Source organism: Poecilia mexicana, unplaced genomic scaffold (genome assembly GCF_051168715.1).
Source record: "Poecilia mexicana isolate PSO_F unplaced genomic scaffold, ASM5116871v1 scaffold_7, whole genome shotgun sequence".
NCBI lineage: Eukaryota > Metazoa > Chordata > Actinopteri > Cyprinodontiformes > Poeciliidae > Poecilia > Poecilia mexicana.
Window position 1 is genome coordinate 1,010,398 of NW_028263376.1, and position 18,931 is coordinate 1,029,328.

The following is an 18,931-nucleotide window of genomic DNA, read 5'->3' on the forward strand; positions in this document are numbered from 1 at the left end:
TGAATTAATTTTAACTGCACCATCAAAGAGAATAGCTTTGGGCATGTTGAAGAAGGTGGGATGAGAAGAAAAGAAAACTTAAGAAAGCATGAATGTGTTTTTTCTTCCAACACTCAGTGAAAGGCACAGTAGAGACTTTTTAAGAGAAAAAAACGCAAGAGGTAGTAATTTTACAAACATTGTTATTAGACTTAAATAACAAGGTAAGCTGGGGATGTGGAGGTTGAAACAGCAGAAACGACATGCTCTGCTTTCAGCGCTGCTTTGTATTTTGACCAAACACAAGTGTTAGAAAATATAACTCCTACTGGCAATTGAAAAATCGTGTTTAATCAAGTGAGCAATTTTTTTTTAAACACAGCGCTTCCATTATGCTTCCTCCACTGCTGGGAAGACCTTCTACAAAGCATTTTTATTTAAAGCTAATAATGGCCAATCCCAGCAGGTCAAATAATTACATTACTTCACATCTTAATAAAATGCAAACAGTATCTGCAAATTAATGCATATATTAAATATATCACACTGTCTGAAGAGCTTTTCTTAGATCTGAAGGAATTTAAATACAAATTGTAGAATTTGTAATTATTTGTATTTATTTATTTTATTTATTTGAAAGTCCAGCTTCAACACATCAACACTGACTATCATCTATAAGCATCTAAATTTTAATACATTTTAAATCCTAAAGACATTACAGTCTTTTAATATGTTTATGTTTTCATAGCTAATCTGATGATTCACAGGTGGGAAGGTCTACTTGCCATCCCCCAAATCTTTACTTCCTCATTCAAATGGAGTAAAAGATGTGAAGGAAAATTAAAGAGGTTTTAATTTTTTCTTTCCAAATTGTCATAACATAATGTGGGTAACACGCCAAACCTCATACAAAAAGGCAAAATGGTGAATTTTAACAACTAAAGGAAGATTACCTCGCTTCACCTTCCTTTGAAGACATTCCAACAAATTAAATGATTGTTTTCTAGAAGTTTAATAATAAAAACCCAAAGTCAAAACTAAGTAAATGGAACATTGTGTTTCTGTTTATGAAATAATCTGTCTAAACAAACTAAAGAGAGAAGCTCAATTTTTACTTTTAAGAAAATAATAAAATATTATATTTTATCATGGCACAATGAAGAAGCATAGTGACTCAGTAGAGTCCAGTATCATTGAAAAGATAGGTAACACTTTATTTGAAGGGGGGTGAATAAGACTGACATGACACCGTCATAAACATGACATAACATCTGTCATGCACATAAATAAGCCTTCATGAATATTTATGACTGTTGTCATAAAGTGTCATTCGGTAAATTATGACACTTTTAATACAAAGTTGACATTATTCAAAATGTCTTTGTTATGTCAACTTGACATTAACCAAGAAATCATTACTGATATAAATTTGTTATAAAAGTATTACTGATTGCACTTTAAAAATTAGATAACTTTATGTTATTAAAGGTAAAGTTTAAACAGTAATGATTTCTTGGTTACCAAAAGATAATATATATGTATAATATTTTTTTTTATACATTACCTGTTTTCTGTTTAAAGATGGATGTTTGATTGATGCTTAGTTACTTATGGTATAGTAAACTGACTTTTGAGAAAGTGGGTAGATTACTTTTCTATTCCATTTCAAAACTTTATATCAATGTGAAATACTGATTTTAAACTGCAAATGAATTAAATAAACAAATAAATTACCTAAATAAAATAATGACACAAGGTTTAGTGAAATAACTTGTGGTCACAAACATCTGCTTGAAAACACGACCCTCACCAAACCCAATAATTAAGAGCACTTAGAAACTTCACACGGTTTTTTAGCAATGAAGACCAGATTTATAGGAAAAATGGTTAGCCCTCAGGCTTACATCAAATATGTCATTAAATGATGGGTTAAGTGTGACAACAGGCAGGGAAATTACCTGCAGCTGCTCCTCTCTACAAACCAACCATTCATGATGTCCAAGTCACATTTGAGTTTTTTTTAATAATTCTCTGTAAGGTTAAACGTTTCAAAGCACTGAGAAAAAAAATGCTGCAAGTTCAGACAGTAAACTATTATAATATCCCAGCAACACTGCGAAAATAATCATTACTACCCAGAAAGCTCACACTGAACAAAGAGAACGGATGTGTGGGCAATTCCCGTACAGCATGGGTGAAAGTTTGGGGGGGTGGGAAGTGACGTAGAGGAGAGAAGAGGTTGAAAAAATAATTTATAAAAAAACAAAAAAGGTCCTCCACCCACTTGGTTGGAAAGGGTCAGCATGAGGACTGGTGCACACCAGTAAGGAGGGGGAGGACCTACAGGCAGAATATTTAAGATGCTGATCCAGAGCAGGACTTGAGGAAAACAGGACAGAGCCTGAGTTAGCAGCACTAAAACGTTGCCTTTTGACTTCTTTTAGAAACAGAAGCTCTTTAAAAAACATTTTTAAAAAGCATCAAGTCTAAAAGGATTAACATATCCAGACATGACTAAAATCAATCTGAGCATCCTAGCTTTAGGCGTCACACTGCTCCTGCTAGGGACCGGGGCCCAGAACCCCAAGAAGAGGCCAGCTCCCTCCAAGCCCCCTAAGGTTCAGTGCTGCGATGAGGTGCGCTCGCTCAAGGTCCAGGTGGCCAACCTGACTAGCCTGCTCGAGGAGTTGGGCCGCAAGCAGAAGACGGACATGATGAATGTTGTGAGGCAAATCATGGAGCTGGACAAGCAAGACCACCAGCTGGAGGGCCGGGTCACTGAGGCGGAGAGCAAGTACTCAGAGATCAACAACCGTGTGGAGATCATGCAGCTCCAGACTCTGCAGTCGGCAACCCAGACTTCCTCAGGTGAGCTTCTAGGAAAAGAGGGTGTCATATGTTGATGTTGATAGACTAAACTAGAGGAGTTCTTAGTGTTGCTTCTTAAGTGAGTAGGGGAAGTAAAGTCTGATTTTGCAGTATTTAAGATCTTGAACATCAATTAGAGCAAATCAAGGAAAAATCAACCACGCTCATTTCTAAAGGATGATTGGTTACTCTCTACTCGAGTTATCCTGTTGAGTTTTTATTTACTAGTAAGTAGCACATTTTTTTTGAAAGATATCCATCTCCCCAATGGAATGCATTTACTACAGCTGCAAAGTACTGTAATCATCTGTGCTTTGTGGGCCCCATGAGCCGCTGTGAATCAGCAGTGAGGTTAATTACAGTGCACACAGCAAGCTGCACAGCAGCAGGATAAAGCATTAATTTGGAAAATACAGAGTCCTGTCTGCATGCATAGCTCCCACACAGCCATATGCACTCAGAGACTCAACCTAACCAATCAAAACAGTAATTGGGCCTTCTGTTGTTTCTGGTACGTTTGCTGTGTGGTCTAATGGAGCCACACGTATGATTCAGGAGAGAACAGAGAGGCCTTTCTAAAGCTCGAGTCAATCTGGGATTGGAGGGCAGGACAGGAAGTGATGCACAGATTAGAAAATGTTGATGGGGTTCCTCAAATCTCAACAGCTATAAAGCTCATATCGACCTCGTAAAGCTTTTAATTACATCACCATACCATGATAGAGGAGCCTACAAAAACATGTAGAACATATTCCAGATTCATTCCATTGTTTTGCTTTTGATGAGAGCTAAAAAGCCATTTTTGCATCTGTAAAGTCACTCAGACAACCATAAAGCTGAATTTATAGGAAGCCCTTCTCTGAAATCTGCTCATGAAACTGCATATGCTTTTAACATAACTTAATGTTCTTCTTTTCCAGATGCCACATATGACTGTGCATCCCTTTATGGAAAAAGCTACAAGATCTCTGGCGAGTACAAGCTCCCTAAAGACGAGTTTCTGGGTGCACCTGAGCTCAGCGTAAGTCCTCGGTTTGAGTTCAGAGTGGTTCCTTTTCCACTTAGCATTCAGTAGCGATGCAGGAAAACAAACGCTCTTCTGTTTCAGGTCTTCTGCGATATGGAGACAAACGGAGGGGGTTGGACTCTGATTCAGCGGCGCAAAATTGGCCTGACTTCCTTCAACCGAGACTGGAAGCAGTACAAAAACGGCTTTGGATCCATTCGCGGAGACTTCTGGCTGGGCAACGACCACATCTTCCGCCTAACGAGGCAGCCCAGCACACTGCGGATCGAGCTGGAGGCAAGTGTTGGAACTTTTGTCGGGCATGAACCATTTCATAGCCAAAAGCAAGCAGACAGAATCATATTGCGTCTGTTTAAGTATAAAAATTAGTAATAAATCTTACTAATTGCAGAGATGGAGAGCCAATAAGATCCGTTTTTACAACCCTTCCTGACTAAATCACTGTATATGTGCTTCAACACAGGACTGGGAGGGACAGACACGCTATGCTGAGTACGGCTTTTTCACTGTGGGCAATGAACTCAACAGCTACAAGCTCTTCATCGCCAACTACAGCGGGAACGCCGGAGACTCCCTACGCTACCACAACACCACCAACTTCAGCACTATGAACAAGGACAACGACAAATGCGTGGATGACTGCGCTGCCCTGCGCAAAGGTGATCTACTGACAGTGATGTAGCCAAAGCTTCCAGAAAGGTAATTACAGGTGGATAAAACATAGGCAGATCCTGATTCTTTTCCTTCCGCTGCTCCTAGGTGGTTACTGGTACAACTGCTGCACCGACTCCAACCTGAACGGCATTCTTTATCGCTACGGTGAGCACACAAAGGGCACCGATGGGATCACTTGGTACGCCTGGCATGGCCCCAACTACTCCCTGAAGAGAGTGGAGATGAAGGTCCGGCCAGCGGGTTTCCAACCCTAAACCTCAGCTGTGTCTACCGGATCAAGATCATAAATCTCTCTTAACACCTTTGCGACCAAATTGTGTTTTCAACTTAAGAGCAAAGAGTAAGAAGTTTTTGATGGCCTGTTTATACAGTCAAACAATTTTGTGTTTGTAACTTGTTGGGGGGGCAGGGTTTGCATTCATTAGTAACATTTTAGTTGTTTTAAGCACTGAAATGTGTCATTTTAAACCACTGTCCCTTACGGGCGACTGGATTTTAATCAGTTCTCTCATTTTCATGAAAGCACTACGGTATTTCCAATAAGTAGTGTCTGATGAAATGTCATGATGGAAATATGTAATTTGTAAAATGTGTACAGGTTTTTAATGATGCCGTTTAATGTGATGGAAAAATAAAGATATTTTTTAAAAGAAACATGACACAAGGTCTCATTTACATGTGAAACATTTTACCCTGTGATTAACCCAGAAGTGATTTGCGCTCTGCCAGGGTCAGAAGCTGACATCCTGCCCAAAGATCCTAAAACACATGACCCAAATAAAGGAAAAAGAGACCACACATGTTGTACCGTCTAGTTAAATACCGCTGAGGTTTCCTACTTGAAGAGCAAAACACCATTTTATTGTTTACGACCTAGAGGGAATTTCTTATAGCAAGTGCTTCCTTTATAACACCAGAAATCAGTTTTAAGCAACACATTCAATGAAATCCTAATTAAAGCACAACTTTTATGCCATAAGCAAAAATGAACACAGAAGAATACTAGAGCTGTGACAAAATATTCTAAAAGTGACAAAAATGACTGGATTTTAAGGGGTTTTCTAAATATGTGAGCCCCCTTTAGCAAAATCTGTAATTCAGAAGTAGTGCAGGGAGCAAATACAGGAGGCAGTTACCGCGGTGATAAACTTTATTGCCATAAAGGGAGCAATGACAAGGAATATTCAGGTTTGGGTTGCTGTAAATTGGTGGCTCCAGTTTTTCTGTGGACTTTAAACATTAATGATGCTCTCCAAAGAGGCTTTTACATCAGTGTTATGGTAAGTATTATAGGCTTCTAGAAAAAATTAAAATCTGATGAAGTTGCATCTGAGAACAGATGTAACTTATTAGAGTTTTGATGTAGATTCTGTCATATTTAGTCATGTTGTTAAAAGATTTGTAATGGTTATGGACATTACAAGAACATTAAAGAATAACACAGTAGCAAGTTCCAGAAACTTCAGCTGTGTTTCAAGGTACAGAGCAGAATAACAGTAACAAGACACAATCAGCTGGCAATCAACCAATGACTTGTAACTGAAACGTACAAAAAAAGGAAGGAAAAAAAAAAAAAAAAAAAAACTTTTTTTCCGATAAGTCAACATGCAAGAATGTGGCAGAAACAACATTCTTGGGTCTGGAAGTTGTTACTGAAGAAAAAAGAAAAAACTAAAAGTTTGATTGTTTCAGTAATAAGTGAGGTGGAAATGAAGTCAGAGAAAGCACAGAGATGTGGGAAGTCACTAAAAAAAGAAACTATTTTATGCTAAGGCATGTCTGTAGTTAGCAAGGCTGTGGGAGAGAGAGAACGAGAGAAAGATTCAGCAGATAACAGGAAGGCTAAAGGGATTAGAGCAAAGTTTCACTGTCCTTTGTCTTCTCTGCTCTGGTCTGTTATGTCTGCATTTTTGGCATTAAGGTAGATGTCTACATCTGTAGGAAATATAGAATGCAGTGCAAATTTGACTGTTATTCATCCTAATATTAGATTCTAAAGATTATTTAAAATGTAAACTCTATTATCATTTTGTCATTATTTTAAAGTAATTGAAAAAAAAAGATCTACACCAACTTTTCTCTTACACACAGTGTGACATCCCCTCTACCTCCAATATGTCTCATATAAAAATGACTTCTCAGAGAAGCTACAGTGCGAAAGTATTCTGCCCCCTTGAACGTTTCAACTTTTCAACATTCTTTGAAAAGTTCAAGGGGGGTAAATACTTTCCTAAGGCACTTTATGGTAGGCAGTTATATTAAAAAGCTGTTCATTCTTTTATAAAGTAGTTATTTATAGAGAAACTGGAATCAACTAAGTTATTTTTACACAGATCAAAACTTCACAAAAATAAAACATTTGAAATTTACCATAAAACTGCAATCAATGAATTAAGAGTAACAGAATTAAACTATCAGTTCAGATTTTCTAAAAGTCATGGTTATAAATTAAATAATGTTTCAAAAACTGCAAGAGTAGCCCCAAACACAACTAAAAAGTCTCCAACAAATATCAACAATACCTCCAGAAATTAAAGTATTTTTCCTAACAGTGCTCTGAATAAAAACAAGACTTTCATTGTACTTTTGCAAAGCCGAGGCAAAGTCTTTTATGGGAAATCCTAGAGAGGTGAGAACCAGATGGGGCTAACACCAGAGTGCCGGCTCCTATCATTCATCATCATCACGAGTCCCAAGAAATTGAAAACAGGCCCCGAAGAAACACAAGTCCAGACACTTTTCACACAGATGAAAAGGAGGCCAGCGTCCAATTAGATGGCTGGAAAACAGATTTCTCTGTGCCATGCCAACAGTACAGAAAGGAAAAAGACAAGAAAACTGCACGGAAAAATTGACAAAAGATATCAAAACCTTGAAGCACAGAGAGACATGAGAAGTACTATATAATTTATTTGCCAATTTTTTTAGATGGGACTTTGAATTTCAGACGAACAACACATTATAGAGAGATTCTTAGCACTTCTGATCACCTTATAAATTCTACAATCAAATAAATGAAGTGAACAAAAACGTAAAATGAAAGCTGGTCTCTTTCACTTAGAGATTGTGTTTCTAATGGCTGAATTAGTTCAATATGCTTGCTTCTTGGTCGAGTAATTCATGAATTTTCAGCACTCCAACCTGATTAGAGACTCCAAGATGAGAGGAGATGGGCCTTTCTGGAACTCCAGCTCCTTGTAATGCAGTGCCTTGGCGTAGGCACGACATTTGGCGGCTCTCTCTCCAAGCAGAACGATGCCATTATCGTCTCTGAGGGGCAGAGGGCCCTGGAAAAGGAAACAGAGCCGTATAAAATAACCAAACCTTTCTTTTTCCCCCCAAATGAAAACACAACCGAGGAAAAATACATAAGTCATTTTTAATTTAACCTCCACGTGGCAATTAGCAGCTGAAGTTTTTATTTTCAGTGGGCTTGAGTAGCAGTCCAACCAGGAGTCTCCTTTCTCTCTTTTTTTTGAAGTAACGACCAAACCATGAGAGTCTCAGTTCTCAGAGTGACGCTATTGTTGCTAAACGGCCCAGGTTGTGTGGTCTGTCATCAAGTCTTCACCAGCTGTCTCCGATTCCTCTTCCAGTAAAATAATCAGACGGTAAGATGGAAGCTGTCAAACAATCTAAACAAACAGTTGGTAGCCTAAAATCACTTTTATTTAGCTGATTTCACTGGAAAATGAGTCAATGGTTACTGCGTGATTGATTGCACAAACCGACAAGGATGCAAACCAAACTTTGTTTATAGTATACCTTTTAATAACTAAAGAAGACTGCCCCAAAAGCAGGAAGCGGACTGCAGTGCAGGGCATTCTGGGCAAATACAACCAAAACAAACACTTATGTCTAGCGCTAGTGGGAAAAATAGCTTGCGGTCTTTCATCAAAGACAAGAGAAGTCATACAACCACAGGAACGGGTTTTTTAAAGGGTTTGGATCCTTTGGATCCTTTGAAAGAATCACAGCAGCTGAAAATGTAACAAATATTGTAGCTTTGGTTCCCAATTGAATCAAGTTCACCAAACTATCTGGTGTAAAAACAATGTGACTCTTCTTCAGTGTAAGGGAAAATACAGGAATACAATAATGTAGCCTTTACTCTCATAATACCGTATTTTCCGGACTATATGTCCAGAGTATAAAGCGCATGATTCAAGAATGAAGATATGAAAAGGGATTGTATGATTTTATGCTTACCTTATCACTGTGCTCCATGAATTCTGCCAAGTTAAGCAGCGTTTGCGTCACCTCTGCTATATCTTGAGAGGTGAGAGCTAACTCAATGCTGCGGATAAGCTCATCCTGCTGGTCTTCACTCAGCTCCGACCAACAAGACAGAAAAGCAGCGTTGAACAGGTCTCTGAAGTACAGAAAAGACAGCTGGATTTAGTTTAAAGAAAAGAAAATCTGAGTAAACATGAAAATGTAAGTATTTTGCAGAAGCAGGAACTAGTAAGAAGGCTAACTAGTGTTAAAACTGTAAATTTAAGGGATGTTGCTGCATTACAATCAAGATCAAGTATAGCAGAAACTGTGAACCAGGCTTAGTGTCCATGATAGAGGCAGAAAAGGTTAGCCGTCAAGGGTACATTAGCAGCCTAGAGTCACATAATTCAATGAAGATGTTTGTGACCAAACTCATGAAATAGTTCGGTCACAAACATCTGATCGAACCATTGTGGCAAACAGTCCTGCCACAACAGGACTATTTCCTGTCTATTTCCTGTTGTGGCAGGATCCCCCACCTACTCCCCATATTTACAGTAAATGTAAATATGGGGAGTAGATGGGGGATCTCACTGCATGACAAACAAACCAACAACTGAACCCTTTGTGTCCATGAAAGAAAAGCCATCTAGCTAGCAGGGGAATATTAGCAGCTAGCTGATGTTAGCCTGGAGCCACAGAATTCAATGAAGATGTTTGATGCGATTCAATACTTTTGACTGACAGAAATGTCCCACAATAAAAAATAAAAAATAAAAAAAATAAAAAAAACGAATATAAAATAGTTTTGCTATGACAAAATGGAAGATCCACAGTTAACATATTTATGCTCAACTTATATTTTCTGCAGATAATTAAGACTTAAGGCCTTAATTTTAGACACACAAATTTAAGACTTTTTAAGGTTGATTAATTTATTTAACATGAGAGTGTGCATACTAATGAACGTCCAATATTGTCGTAAATATACCAGATTTAGCTTAATGCTAATTTCCATCCGAAGACCCATATAGCAGATAACACAAAGTACATACATTCAAACTTATAAACAAGTGCAGACACACAGCTGTATATCTATAGGATCATTGTACAGCCAGATGTGACAAGGTTTTGCAGATGTACTGCAGGCAGAAGTTCAAACTTACTTGTGTCTTTTCCCTAAAAAACACTATGGATATGTTTTTACTCCATGTGGTTTATTACAGTCGTTAAAAGTTTAAAAAAAGAAAAACCAGACACACAGAAAAGAAAGAGGAGCATTACTTTGTGGAGGAAGTAGAGGTTGAAAAGTAGACGTGTCAGTCACGCTGTACCTGGCAAGAGGGATGTACGTCTGTGCCAGAGACCAGCACGATCGCAGAGCCGGGGAGGACGACTCTTTGAGCAGGACAACGCTCAGACGCCTCAGCCACTCCAGCCAGTCATCTTTGGACACTTTCCGAGCGGCACCCCAGGCCTTAGAAAAGAAAAAAGCAAGGATTTAAAGCTGACTGGGAACTGTGTGGGAGCATCAGTTTTTCCAGACCTCACATTCGAACTGTGCCGTGACCCCTGTGCGCTCCAAAAGTAAGCACCTGCAAGCCATTCAGCTCTGCTGCTCGTTTTGATGAGGTTTTTCATTTCAACTCGTCGCCAATTTGTTGATTCATATTTCTTGAGAAGAAATAAACTGAGGCCTTTCAGTCAGAGCTGTTTACTAGGTGTGACATCAACACCAGCAGAGAGTCCAGTAAACAACACTGGGCTCTAAGCGCTGCAATCTTTCATTATAGGAATGTGTCGCTTTTGAAGGAAGGAAACTGCTAAGCGCCCACCTTCTGGAGTGCAGTCGTGCTAACATGGAGTTTCTTCATGGGGCCTGGCTCTACAGGGCCGCTGACCAGAGCGTCGCCTTGGTTGCCCCGAATCTGCCGGTGTTGAAAGATTAAAGGGTCCTCTTCCTCCTCTGCCAGAGTGTAACCCTATCATAAACAACACACACAGAGGCCACACGCAAACAGCCCACACACATTCAAACCGTTGATCAAAGCTACAAAACATGTTTTATGAATGAGTGCAGAAGGATATTTCCTCCCATCGAGGCTGTTTATAAACAAAAGTTTGGACGCAACATATTTATTTTATGATACTGTCATTCATGTTTAAGTCATGTGGAGGCATTTGGTGTCACAGAGAAAGTAAATATTCAAACCAGATGGGAGCATGAGAGCGCTTAACGATGAATAATGTGAATATGTCGGAAGCTACTCACTTTCACAATGCGACATATCAGAATGTCGTAGCGCTGGTGATTGATCCGGTGCTTCAGCATCACTTTGTTCACCATAGGGATGAAAATCTGGTACTGGAAACAAGAAAGAGTAAATAAAAATATCTGTGGATTTTCTGTGGTTTGGTCTGCAACTTCAACCACAAGATAAACGCAGACAAAAGGATTTCCCTGAAGCCTACAGAGCTAAAAACAGCGCTGGCGGCACAAAGGTCACACCTCAAAACAATGCAAGTGTTTTTGGGAGTAAACTAGAGGGCTTGTGGGGAGAGGAGAGGGCGCTTTTGAGGCTAACACGACTACCTTCTTCCCCAGCTGGAACACCAGCGAGGACAGGGTGTCCATGGCGGTGGAGCGCAGCTCCGGCGTGCTGTCCAGCGTCCGAACAATCGGGTGGATAATGCGGGAAGCATAGTCTGTGAAGTCCAAGGACTCCGTTAGTCGGTCGAGCGTCTCCAGGGCAACCCTGACCCAGAGAAAAACGAGGAAATATGTTGGCAAGATGTTGAAAGATGCAAAGACAAATAGAGAAGCAACTGAAAGAAAGTATAACACATGTAAAAATAGAGGTGTCACACACCAGTCTAAGAGTTACTGCGTTTCTATTACAAGTATGCACTAAATGTCCACATTTAGCTGACGTCAAAAAAATATTTCGCAATCGCGTTGTTCTCATTAAATAAGAAATTAAATTAAAATCAAATGTGAATACGTTTGTTCACGTGATGAGTCATTAAAAAGGATGGGGGCAACAAACGTCGATCCTCACAAGAGATTCATGTTTCAGTGTGTTCAGGAAATCTTACTCAGGCTTTGGTGTGACAAGCACCATATGAGTACCTACGTATATATTTATATGATAGTCTGTAATTTTACAGAAGAGCTATGGATTCAACACTTTCAAATTACTAACTGAACTTTTGATGAGCTGAGATGCATGGAGCCAGCTGTGCACTGTTCAAAGAGGCAAATGCCTAAAATCAGGGCACTGCTGCTGATAAAGTTCACATGGCGTGACTTGTGAAAAAAAAGTGTCTCCACTGCAGCTCTATGAAATACATAAATTTCCATATGGCTGAAAAACCATGACATGCTAGAGCAAAAACTTTTATCAAAAAAAAGTGAGGAGTTTTTCTAAATTGCAGTGTTTCTTAATTCCAATTTGGTCAAAATTATGGTCAATGGAAACGCAGCTGGAGTCTTGCAACCTTTAGATGTGCCTTTACAACAAACAACCCTCAAAGGGCTAACATACACATACCACATAACATCTACAGTGTAATCATGTTGTAATATCTTCATTTATTACAATAAGCCATTCAATAAAACTAAATGAGAACCGCCATTTGCAATACTGACTTGCGAGCCTGGAGGGGCACATCAGGGGCATCAAATAGCTTGACAATAGGAGGCAGCAATAAGTGGAGGTAGTCATCCAGATTGGCACCAAACAGCTGGATGGCGTTCAGCAGCTGGAGGAATAAAAATACGTTAACATAAGGACTTTCAGCTTTCTGTAGGTTTAGGGAAAGAAATGCTAATTTGTTTTATTCTATCACAAATATTACGTAACCTTTTGTAAAGAAGATAAATATCTACTAGAGGAATTCAGCTGTCATTTTTAAAGAACCACTGTTTCATTTCTATGTCTAGATTTTGGAAGAAAGAAAAATGTGAAACTTTGTGAATATAGGGTATATATATTTAGTGCTTCCAATCTAAAAGCAAAAAAAAAAAATCTAAAAATCATCTTCTGTTGTGTAAATTCAGTGCAATTATTCCATGACAAAAGAGGAATTTATATTGAAAACTGCATTTATTATGATATCCATATTTAACAACGTTGGTTGATTCTTTATCATTTTTAGTTAAAGGTATTTAAAAGGCATTGTGGAAGGTCCAAAAAGCTTCAGGCTGCAGACCTACTGGCTACTGGATGGAAAAAGCATGAAATATGATTCTAAACCAGGGGTGAGCAATCCTGGTCCTTGAGGGGCGGTGTCTTGCAACTCTTATGCCCCTTTTCCACCGGCTCGGCTCGGCCGGCTCGCTTTAAATGCGTTTCCACCAGCCCTTTTCAACGGGGCTGGCCCTGCTTTTTAGGGTCCTGCTTCAGAGCAGGGCCAGCCGGGCCGGCCCTGGTTTGGTAGGTGACGCAAGCTTCGCTGCTGTTCACTGATTGGCTGAGGGCGTGGACAAGACGGAGCAGCGGAGAGAGAAGAAAAATAAAGGCGCAACGTTTGAAACTCGCTGCAACACGGAAGTGATGGAAGATACAAACAAGCCGTTAACTAAAAAAAGATGCCGGCTTTTTTCTTTGCTTCGGATTTCAATATTCAGCGGCAGCTCGATGGAGCTGTGAGGAATGAGTCGTTTTTGTCAGTAGTGGAGCGAATGTAAAGCCTCGTTAGCCGCTTCGGAGCCGACGGAGCCCCACGGTGAACACGATGCAGACGCAGCTGACGCCGCTGCTGCTCTCCAGCCAGGTGAGATGTTTGTAGATATATCTGTCTGGTTTGTACTACATTTAAGGTTGCATACATACAGTCATGGAAGACATTTAAAACACAAAGTCTGCTGTATTTTTATTGCTCAAACACAACATGCGCATTTTCTGAAGACACTCGGTTGCACATTACAGTTATAAATAACTCAATATTGTACAGCATTTTACCTTCGCTTGTTTCTTATCTTTGCGTGAATCTACGTGCTTCGATTGTTTCTCATTTTGCTGTTGCATCTGAGTTTCCCCCGTTGCGAGATAATAAAACATTTTATATGACATCCTATTATTGTAAAATGGCTAGATATCAGTTCTCTAATCAAATTATGAATTAGTAATTGTAGAATGAGCAATAAACCTGAAGAAAACGATGGTGGTATTTTATCCATGGCTGTAGCATGCATAGGTCTAAAACTTACAAGTAATTACATTTTGTCTTTAATTTACACTATTACAGTTATTTATAATTCTGTATGGTTGGATGGTAAAAAAAAGTGTTTGCATGTATATATAAAGTAACATGTCTGTTTTAAATAGTTCCTTATGTGTCTGTAACTTCCACATTAGTAACTGTTATTTATCTACATTTATGTGCTATAAGCTATAACATCTAATTACTTTTCCCAGGGAGCAGAAGGAGAGCAACATGGCTGACATGATGGAGAACGATGAGAACCATCAGAACAACAGGATCTCCTTCAGGAGGAAGCAGCTACCAGCAGAGATGGCAGAGCTCCATGAAGAATTGAGACAAACAAAAGAAAAATAAAAGTTGTTGTGTCTCAGTGAACAAAGTCTCTATTTCTGCTCACTCCACACATTATTGTATATACTGTAGTTTATATGGCATCAAACTCCTAATACAATCCTCCCAAAATGTGAGGAGCTTTAGCCAGAGTGAAAATAACATTATATTACATAAATATTTCATTGAACTTAACATTGTAGATTACCAATGAAGCCATCCGAAACTGAATACGTTATTCAGCAAACCAAACATTTTGACATTATCAGGGTTGCTATTAACAAGAACCCTAAATACAAATCATGTTAGTTTCTAGTTTATACATCATCATTCTATCCACTCACTGTTTATCTGTCTTACTGCAGAATCTTCAATGTAAGAAAGGGAGAAAATGTGTCCAAAACCTGTAACCTTAATTAGTGATAAATAAGACTGAGTTTAAACTTTAAATTCTTAGTGTTCAAAATGTGAAAACATGGAACTAGAACCAGTCAGATTGGAAGGAATATGGTTTTATTTGTTCTCAGCTATAACTTGGACATCAGGTGAATCACAATTAAACGTATTGAGAAGTTAAAAACAACAGACACATTTTTTTATCAGAAATGTTTCATCAGCATATTGAGCTCATGTGATTCCTGCTCCAGAAAGTTGAAGGTCTCTGGACATCCTGAAGGTAAACACCGACCAGCAGTCATGAAGACACTGATGAGATCCTACAACCCAAAGGCTGCACGAAGAACCACAATGGTCTGCGGCGGCAGTTTACCAACATGAAAACACATTGAAATATATTATGAATTAATTCTGATATTTGTAAGTTATTTGCAACACCCTGACTGACATTAGCTCATGTATATTCGGCACTATTACAAGTTTTATCGTAGTTTAATACAAAAATCATCGTTAGCTTACCTGAACCGTCTGAGCCACCTGCTTTCCTGCCGCTGCAAGGTGGAGATCAGCTCCTCCTCACCACATCGCAGCTTTCCTCCCACTGTCACATTTTCTTTAAATCTCAGAAATATCGCAATCAGGCTATAAAAAAAATAGCTCAGCTCTCTCTTCTTCTTTTGGATCAGAAAAAGAACAACTCGCGTTAGGTCGCATGTAACGAAGCACAGCACGTAGCTCCTGGAGGTGGGGCGCTATATCCCCCCGCCACCAGGAGGCGGTACCCTGCAACAGAGCCAAGTGGGCCGGTGGAAACGCGGTCACTCCGAAACAGAGCCGAGCCGAGCCGGGTTGTTGAAGTAGAGCCGGTGGAAAAGGGGCATTAGACGTCTCCCTGGTCCGACACACTTGAATCCAACAGCTGAATCACCCCTTAAGTGCAGTCAGATTCTCCAGAGTCCTGCTAACGACCTCATTATTTGACTCAGGTGTGTTGAAGTTGAGACACATCTAAAAGTTGCAGAAGTCCGGCCCTCGAGGCTTGGAGTTGCCCACCCCTGTTCTAAACCCACCATCCCACAGGAAATGCAGAGCTGGACTGAAGCTGAGCTACACTGTAATAGTTTATATCAAATCATATTCATGTGTTAAAATGGTTTAGTCAAAGTCCACTTTAGCCCTAAATCAAAATTTGAATACAGATGTTCCTAAAACCTCATCAGTAAATCTGAACATGAGCCGTTTTTATTTTGAAAAAAAAAAAAATATATATATATATATATACATATATTCCTAACAAAATCACTCGCTTCTTTGTAGTGGTCTACCACATAAAATACTCATGTTTTTAGCTGTAAAACATGACAAAAAAACAAAACAAAAAGATGTTTTGCAATTTAACTCAGATTTTATGAATAGTATGGCAAAGTAATCTATAGCCATAGATCGGCAGTTCATATTCGCCAAATTCAGAAAACAGTAAGGTAAGGTAATTTTATTTATATAGCACATTTTCAGCAACAAGGCAATTCAAAGTGCTTTACTTGTATTTAGTAAAAGCTGAGGATTGTCTAGTTAACTGTAGAGGCGATGCTGTGTGAAGAATACAGACTTATTGGGAGTGAGGAGGCTTGGACAAGACGAAGTGTTCTGGATAAGCAGTCCCAACACGCACCATGACCACCTCTCCATGTCTAAAGTTCACATGGCGAGACGGCAGGAAGTCACAGTATTTATGTGTGTGAGTGTCTGTATGTGGTGGGGGGATGGGCAGATGTTTTTCTTTTTCTCTCTATTTGCTCCAGAAGGTAGCATAACTCCCAATTCCTGTCTGTCAGGATCTTATTCACCAGATTGAGCTTCATACTAGCAACCAAGTTACAGATTCTATTTTCTAATACTGTACACACCAAGACAGTAAGGCCTCAAAGGAAAGCAAAGTGAATGACTACGCTACTTATGGCTCTGTGTTTATGCTCTCTGCCCAAAGTCATGATTTAGCATCGGAGGGAAACCCTGACAACTGCTGGAAGCGACTGCTGAAACCGAAGAGTGTGTTACCTCCAGATTTATGTTGTCTTTGAACTGACATATTAGAAGTGAAAAGCCTGAACCTGAAAGTTCTCAATGGGTACTGAAGGCAACGGCAAACATAAAACAGCGACCTAATAATGTCAGCTGCTGGTTGCGTTCTGGGTGTAAAGTAGCAGCGGTAGTATTGAACAAAAACCCTCCTGGCATAATGACGAAAATAAATATAATGGATAAAATGTGACATGTGAGCCCAGCACTGCGGCTTAAAGAGTGTGATTTATGATAAACAGCATGCCCAACTTCTAACTCATTAGTTAAAACACTGCTGTCTGCACTTAGCTTCATGTACCAATACTAATAAAGGGTCTTGAACTTTACGTCTTCTCAAATACCACTACTGTTTATTTTCAAGGGTTGATATATAGAGAGCATTTTTAATGTTTATTATTCCCCCAGTCTCACATAAAAAGGCAGACTCCCTGTAAATATTTAAGACAAGTAGTTTTATAAAACAACACAGAGTGGCTAGGATTATATTGAAAATCAGAAACTATTGCTTTAATTAACTTTATGTGCTTCCAGTGCTTCTTTTCATAGAAAGTATTCCAGGGTGAGTGGTTCTGTGTTTTGGGTCTCATTCTAAACCCAAGACGCTCACACACACTATTCCGTTGTTTCTTTCTGTTAAACCAGAGTTGTTCCTCTCCACTGTCCCCCCCATGCTTTCTCAGGATGTGGAATTGCAGCTACCATATTTTCTGGACTATAGATTGCTCTGGTTTATAAGTCGCATACATCAAAATGCATTAAGAAAAGGAAAAGAAACATATATAAGTTGTTTTTGACCAAGCAAGCTGTGGAAAATGGGGGCGACTTATAGTCCAGGAAATACGGAAATTCAAGATCCAACTCTATGCTGAGCGTTTCATTGGAAAAACGGAGATTATAATTTATGATCTACTGAATCTGATTGGATCAGACTGAGTTCAAATTGCATGGGATAAAGTAGATTTGAAAGAACAAACCTGGATTAAATGGGATTGTTTCATCATGGTGTAGCAAATGATTTATCATCATCAGTGGAAAAGCAATAATAATAAACTCTGATAACGGTGTTTGCTAACATTAAAAATTGACAGCACGCTCTGAATTACTGTTGCTGCTTCTAATGCAGAATCAACAAATGCTAATACATTTGAAAATATGCCTGAATGTACTTACTGTGTGTTGTACTGATTAATGTAATAGGCATATGAAGTAATGTTTCATAGTTCAATTTTTAGGTCAATATTTGTGTTTCGCTGCATTAACAGATGTATTGCCAGAAAGACTTAAATTAAATGCAAAATGCATGTAGCACTTTGAGGAGTCCAACTAAATGGTAAATAATAATAAAATAATGAATATAATTGAGAAAGAATTGGTAAATACCACCAGAGTCAGAGTGATTAAAAAAAGCATGAAAACTAATCCTATGTTTATGTATAGGATGGATCATTTCATTATGTTTAAATCAGACGGCAGAGCTAGAGACATGATTTGATTAAACCTCTGGTTAATTGCATAAAAGGAGAACAAAGACGGCCACCACTCCACATTAATGAGTAAACAAACAAAAGCTTCTTTCATGACAACATTGCCTTGGAGAGTCAAAAGAATGAATTAACTTTAAATGAGTTCATTTCTTTTATATTCAGAAGACAGCTGAGTGATCTGCTGTTTCTCATTTTAGGGGGGAAATATGTCCCGATTCTTGTAAATTGAAATCTATTCAGAGTAAATTAGCTGATTAACTCAAACACATTCAGATGTTTAAAGAGATGCTATAGGAAGTTATGAACGTGAGGCAAAATGCAGCAGTATTCTGCGTCTTCTACCTTGATGGTGACGCTACGGCCGGTGCTGTTATCGTGCATGAAGACACGCAGCATGTGTGGGATGAGCTGAGGCAGGTAGAGCTTGAACTCTCCGCCCAGCGCCACCACAATTTGCTCGATGAGGAGGATGATGGTGTTCTGCATGGGGTTGTTTGGTGTCCAGTACTCCTGCAGAGCAAAACCAAAATACAGCATAACAGTGTTAATTAGAAGTCAATCATATGCACATCTCTGGGTTTTTTTTTAAAAGTACACAACAAAGAACCAGAACAAGGATTGTGGTCAATGAAACATGTGCTGCCTTTGTCTTTAAATAGATTTA

The 18,931-nt window shown here is 39.1% G+C and overlaps 2 protein-coding genes and 1 long non-coding RNA gene across 4 annotated transcripts in view; 2 read left to right on the plus strand and 1 right to left on the minus strand.

Annotated features, from left to right (window-relative positions):
* Window positions 1-18,931, minus strand: part of mtor (mechanistic target of rapamycin kinase) — a 169,998-nt gene that overhangs the window by 101,181 nt on the left and 49,886 nt on the right. For both annotated transcript variants that reach the window (XM_088006846.1, XM_088006845.1), the window contains exons 21-28: window positions 18,610-18,777; window positions 12,417-12,529; window positions 11,361-11,523; window positions 11,040-11,132; window positions 10,603-10,749; window positions 10,102-10,244; window positions 8,759-8,921; window positions 7,691-7,836 (exon numbers count right to left, since the gene is read on the minus strand). In XM_088006846.1, the coding sequence (XP_087862972.1) occupies window positions 7,691-7,836; window positions 8,759-8,921; window positions 10,102-10,244; window positions 10,603-10,749; window positions 11,040-11,132; window positions 11,361-11,523; window positions 12,417-12,529; window positions 18,610-18,777 (1,136 nt within the window). The remainder of the gene's footprint in view (window positions 1-7,690; window positions 7,837-8,758; window positions 8,922-10,101; window positions 10,245-10,602; window positions 10,750-11,039; window positions 11,133-11,360; window positions 11,524-12,416; window positions 12,530-18,609; window positions 18,778-18,931) is intronic.
* Window positions 2,328-5,203, plus strand: angptl7 (angiopoietin like 7). The gene is made up of 5 exons (XM_015013795.2): window positions 2,328-2,847; window positions 3,768-3,868; window positions 3,956-4,150; window positions 4,338-4,533; window positions 4,634-5,203. Exons 1-5 carry the CDS (start codon window positions 2,490-2,492, stop codon window positions 4,801-4,803), a joined length of 1,020 nt encoding a protein of 339 aa, XP_014869281.2. The 5' UTR covers window positions 2,328-2,489; the 3' UTR covers window positions 4,804-5,203.
* On the plus strand, window positions 13,138-14,331 carry LOC106934107 (uncharacterized). The gene is made up of 2 exons (XR_015763683.1): window positions 13,138-13,543; window positions 14,188-14,331. It is a non-coding gene; the product is annotated as an uncharacterized LOC106934107 (long non-coding RNA).

Excerpts from the sequence above, each read along its gene's own strand:
- angptl7 (XM_015013795.2), top strand. The coding sequence starts at position 2,490 with ATGACTAAAATCAATCTGAGCATCCTAGCTTTAGGCGTCACACTGCTC. Across the intron at positions 3,869-3,955 it reads TGGGTGCACCTGAGCTCAGC|GTCTTCTGCGATATGGAGAC; the intron begins GTAAGTCCTCGG and ends CTTCTGTTTCAG. Across the intron at positions 4,151-4,337 it reads CACTGCGGATCGAGCTGGAG|GACTGGGAGGGACAGACACG; the intron begins GCAAGTGTTGGA and ends GCTTCAACACAG.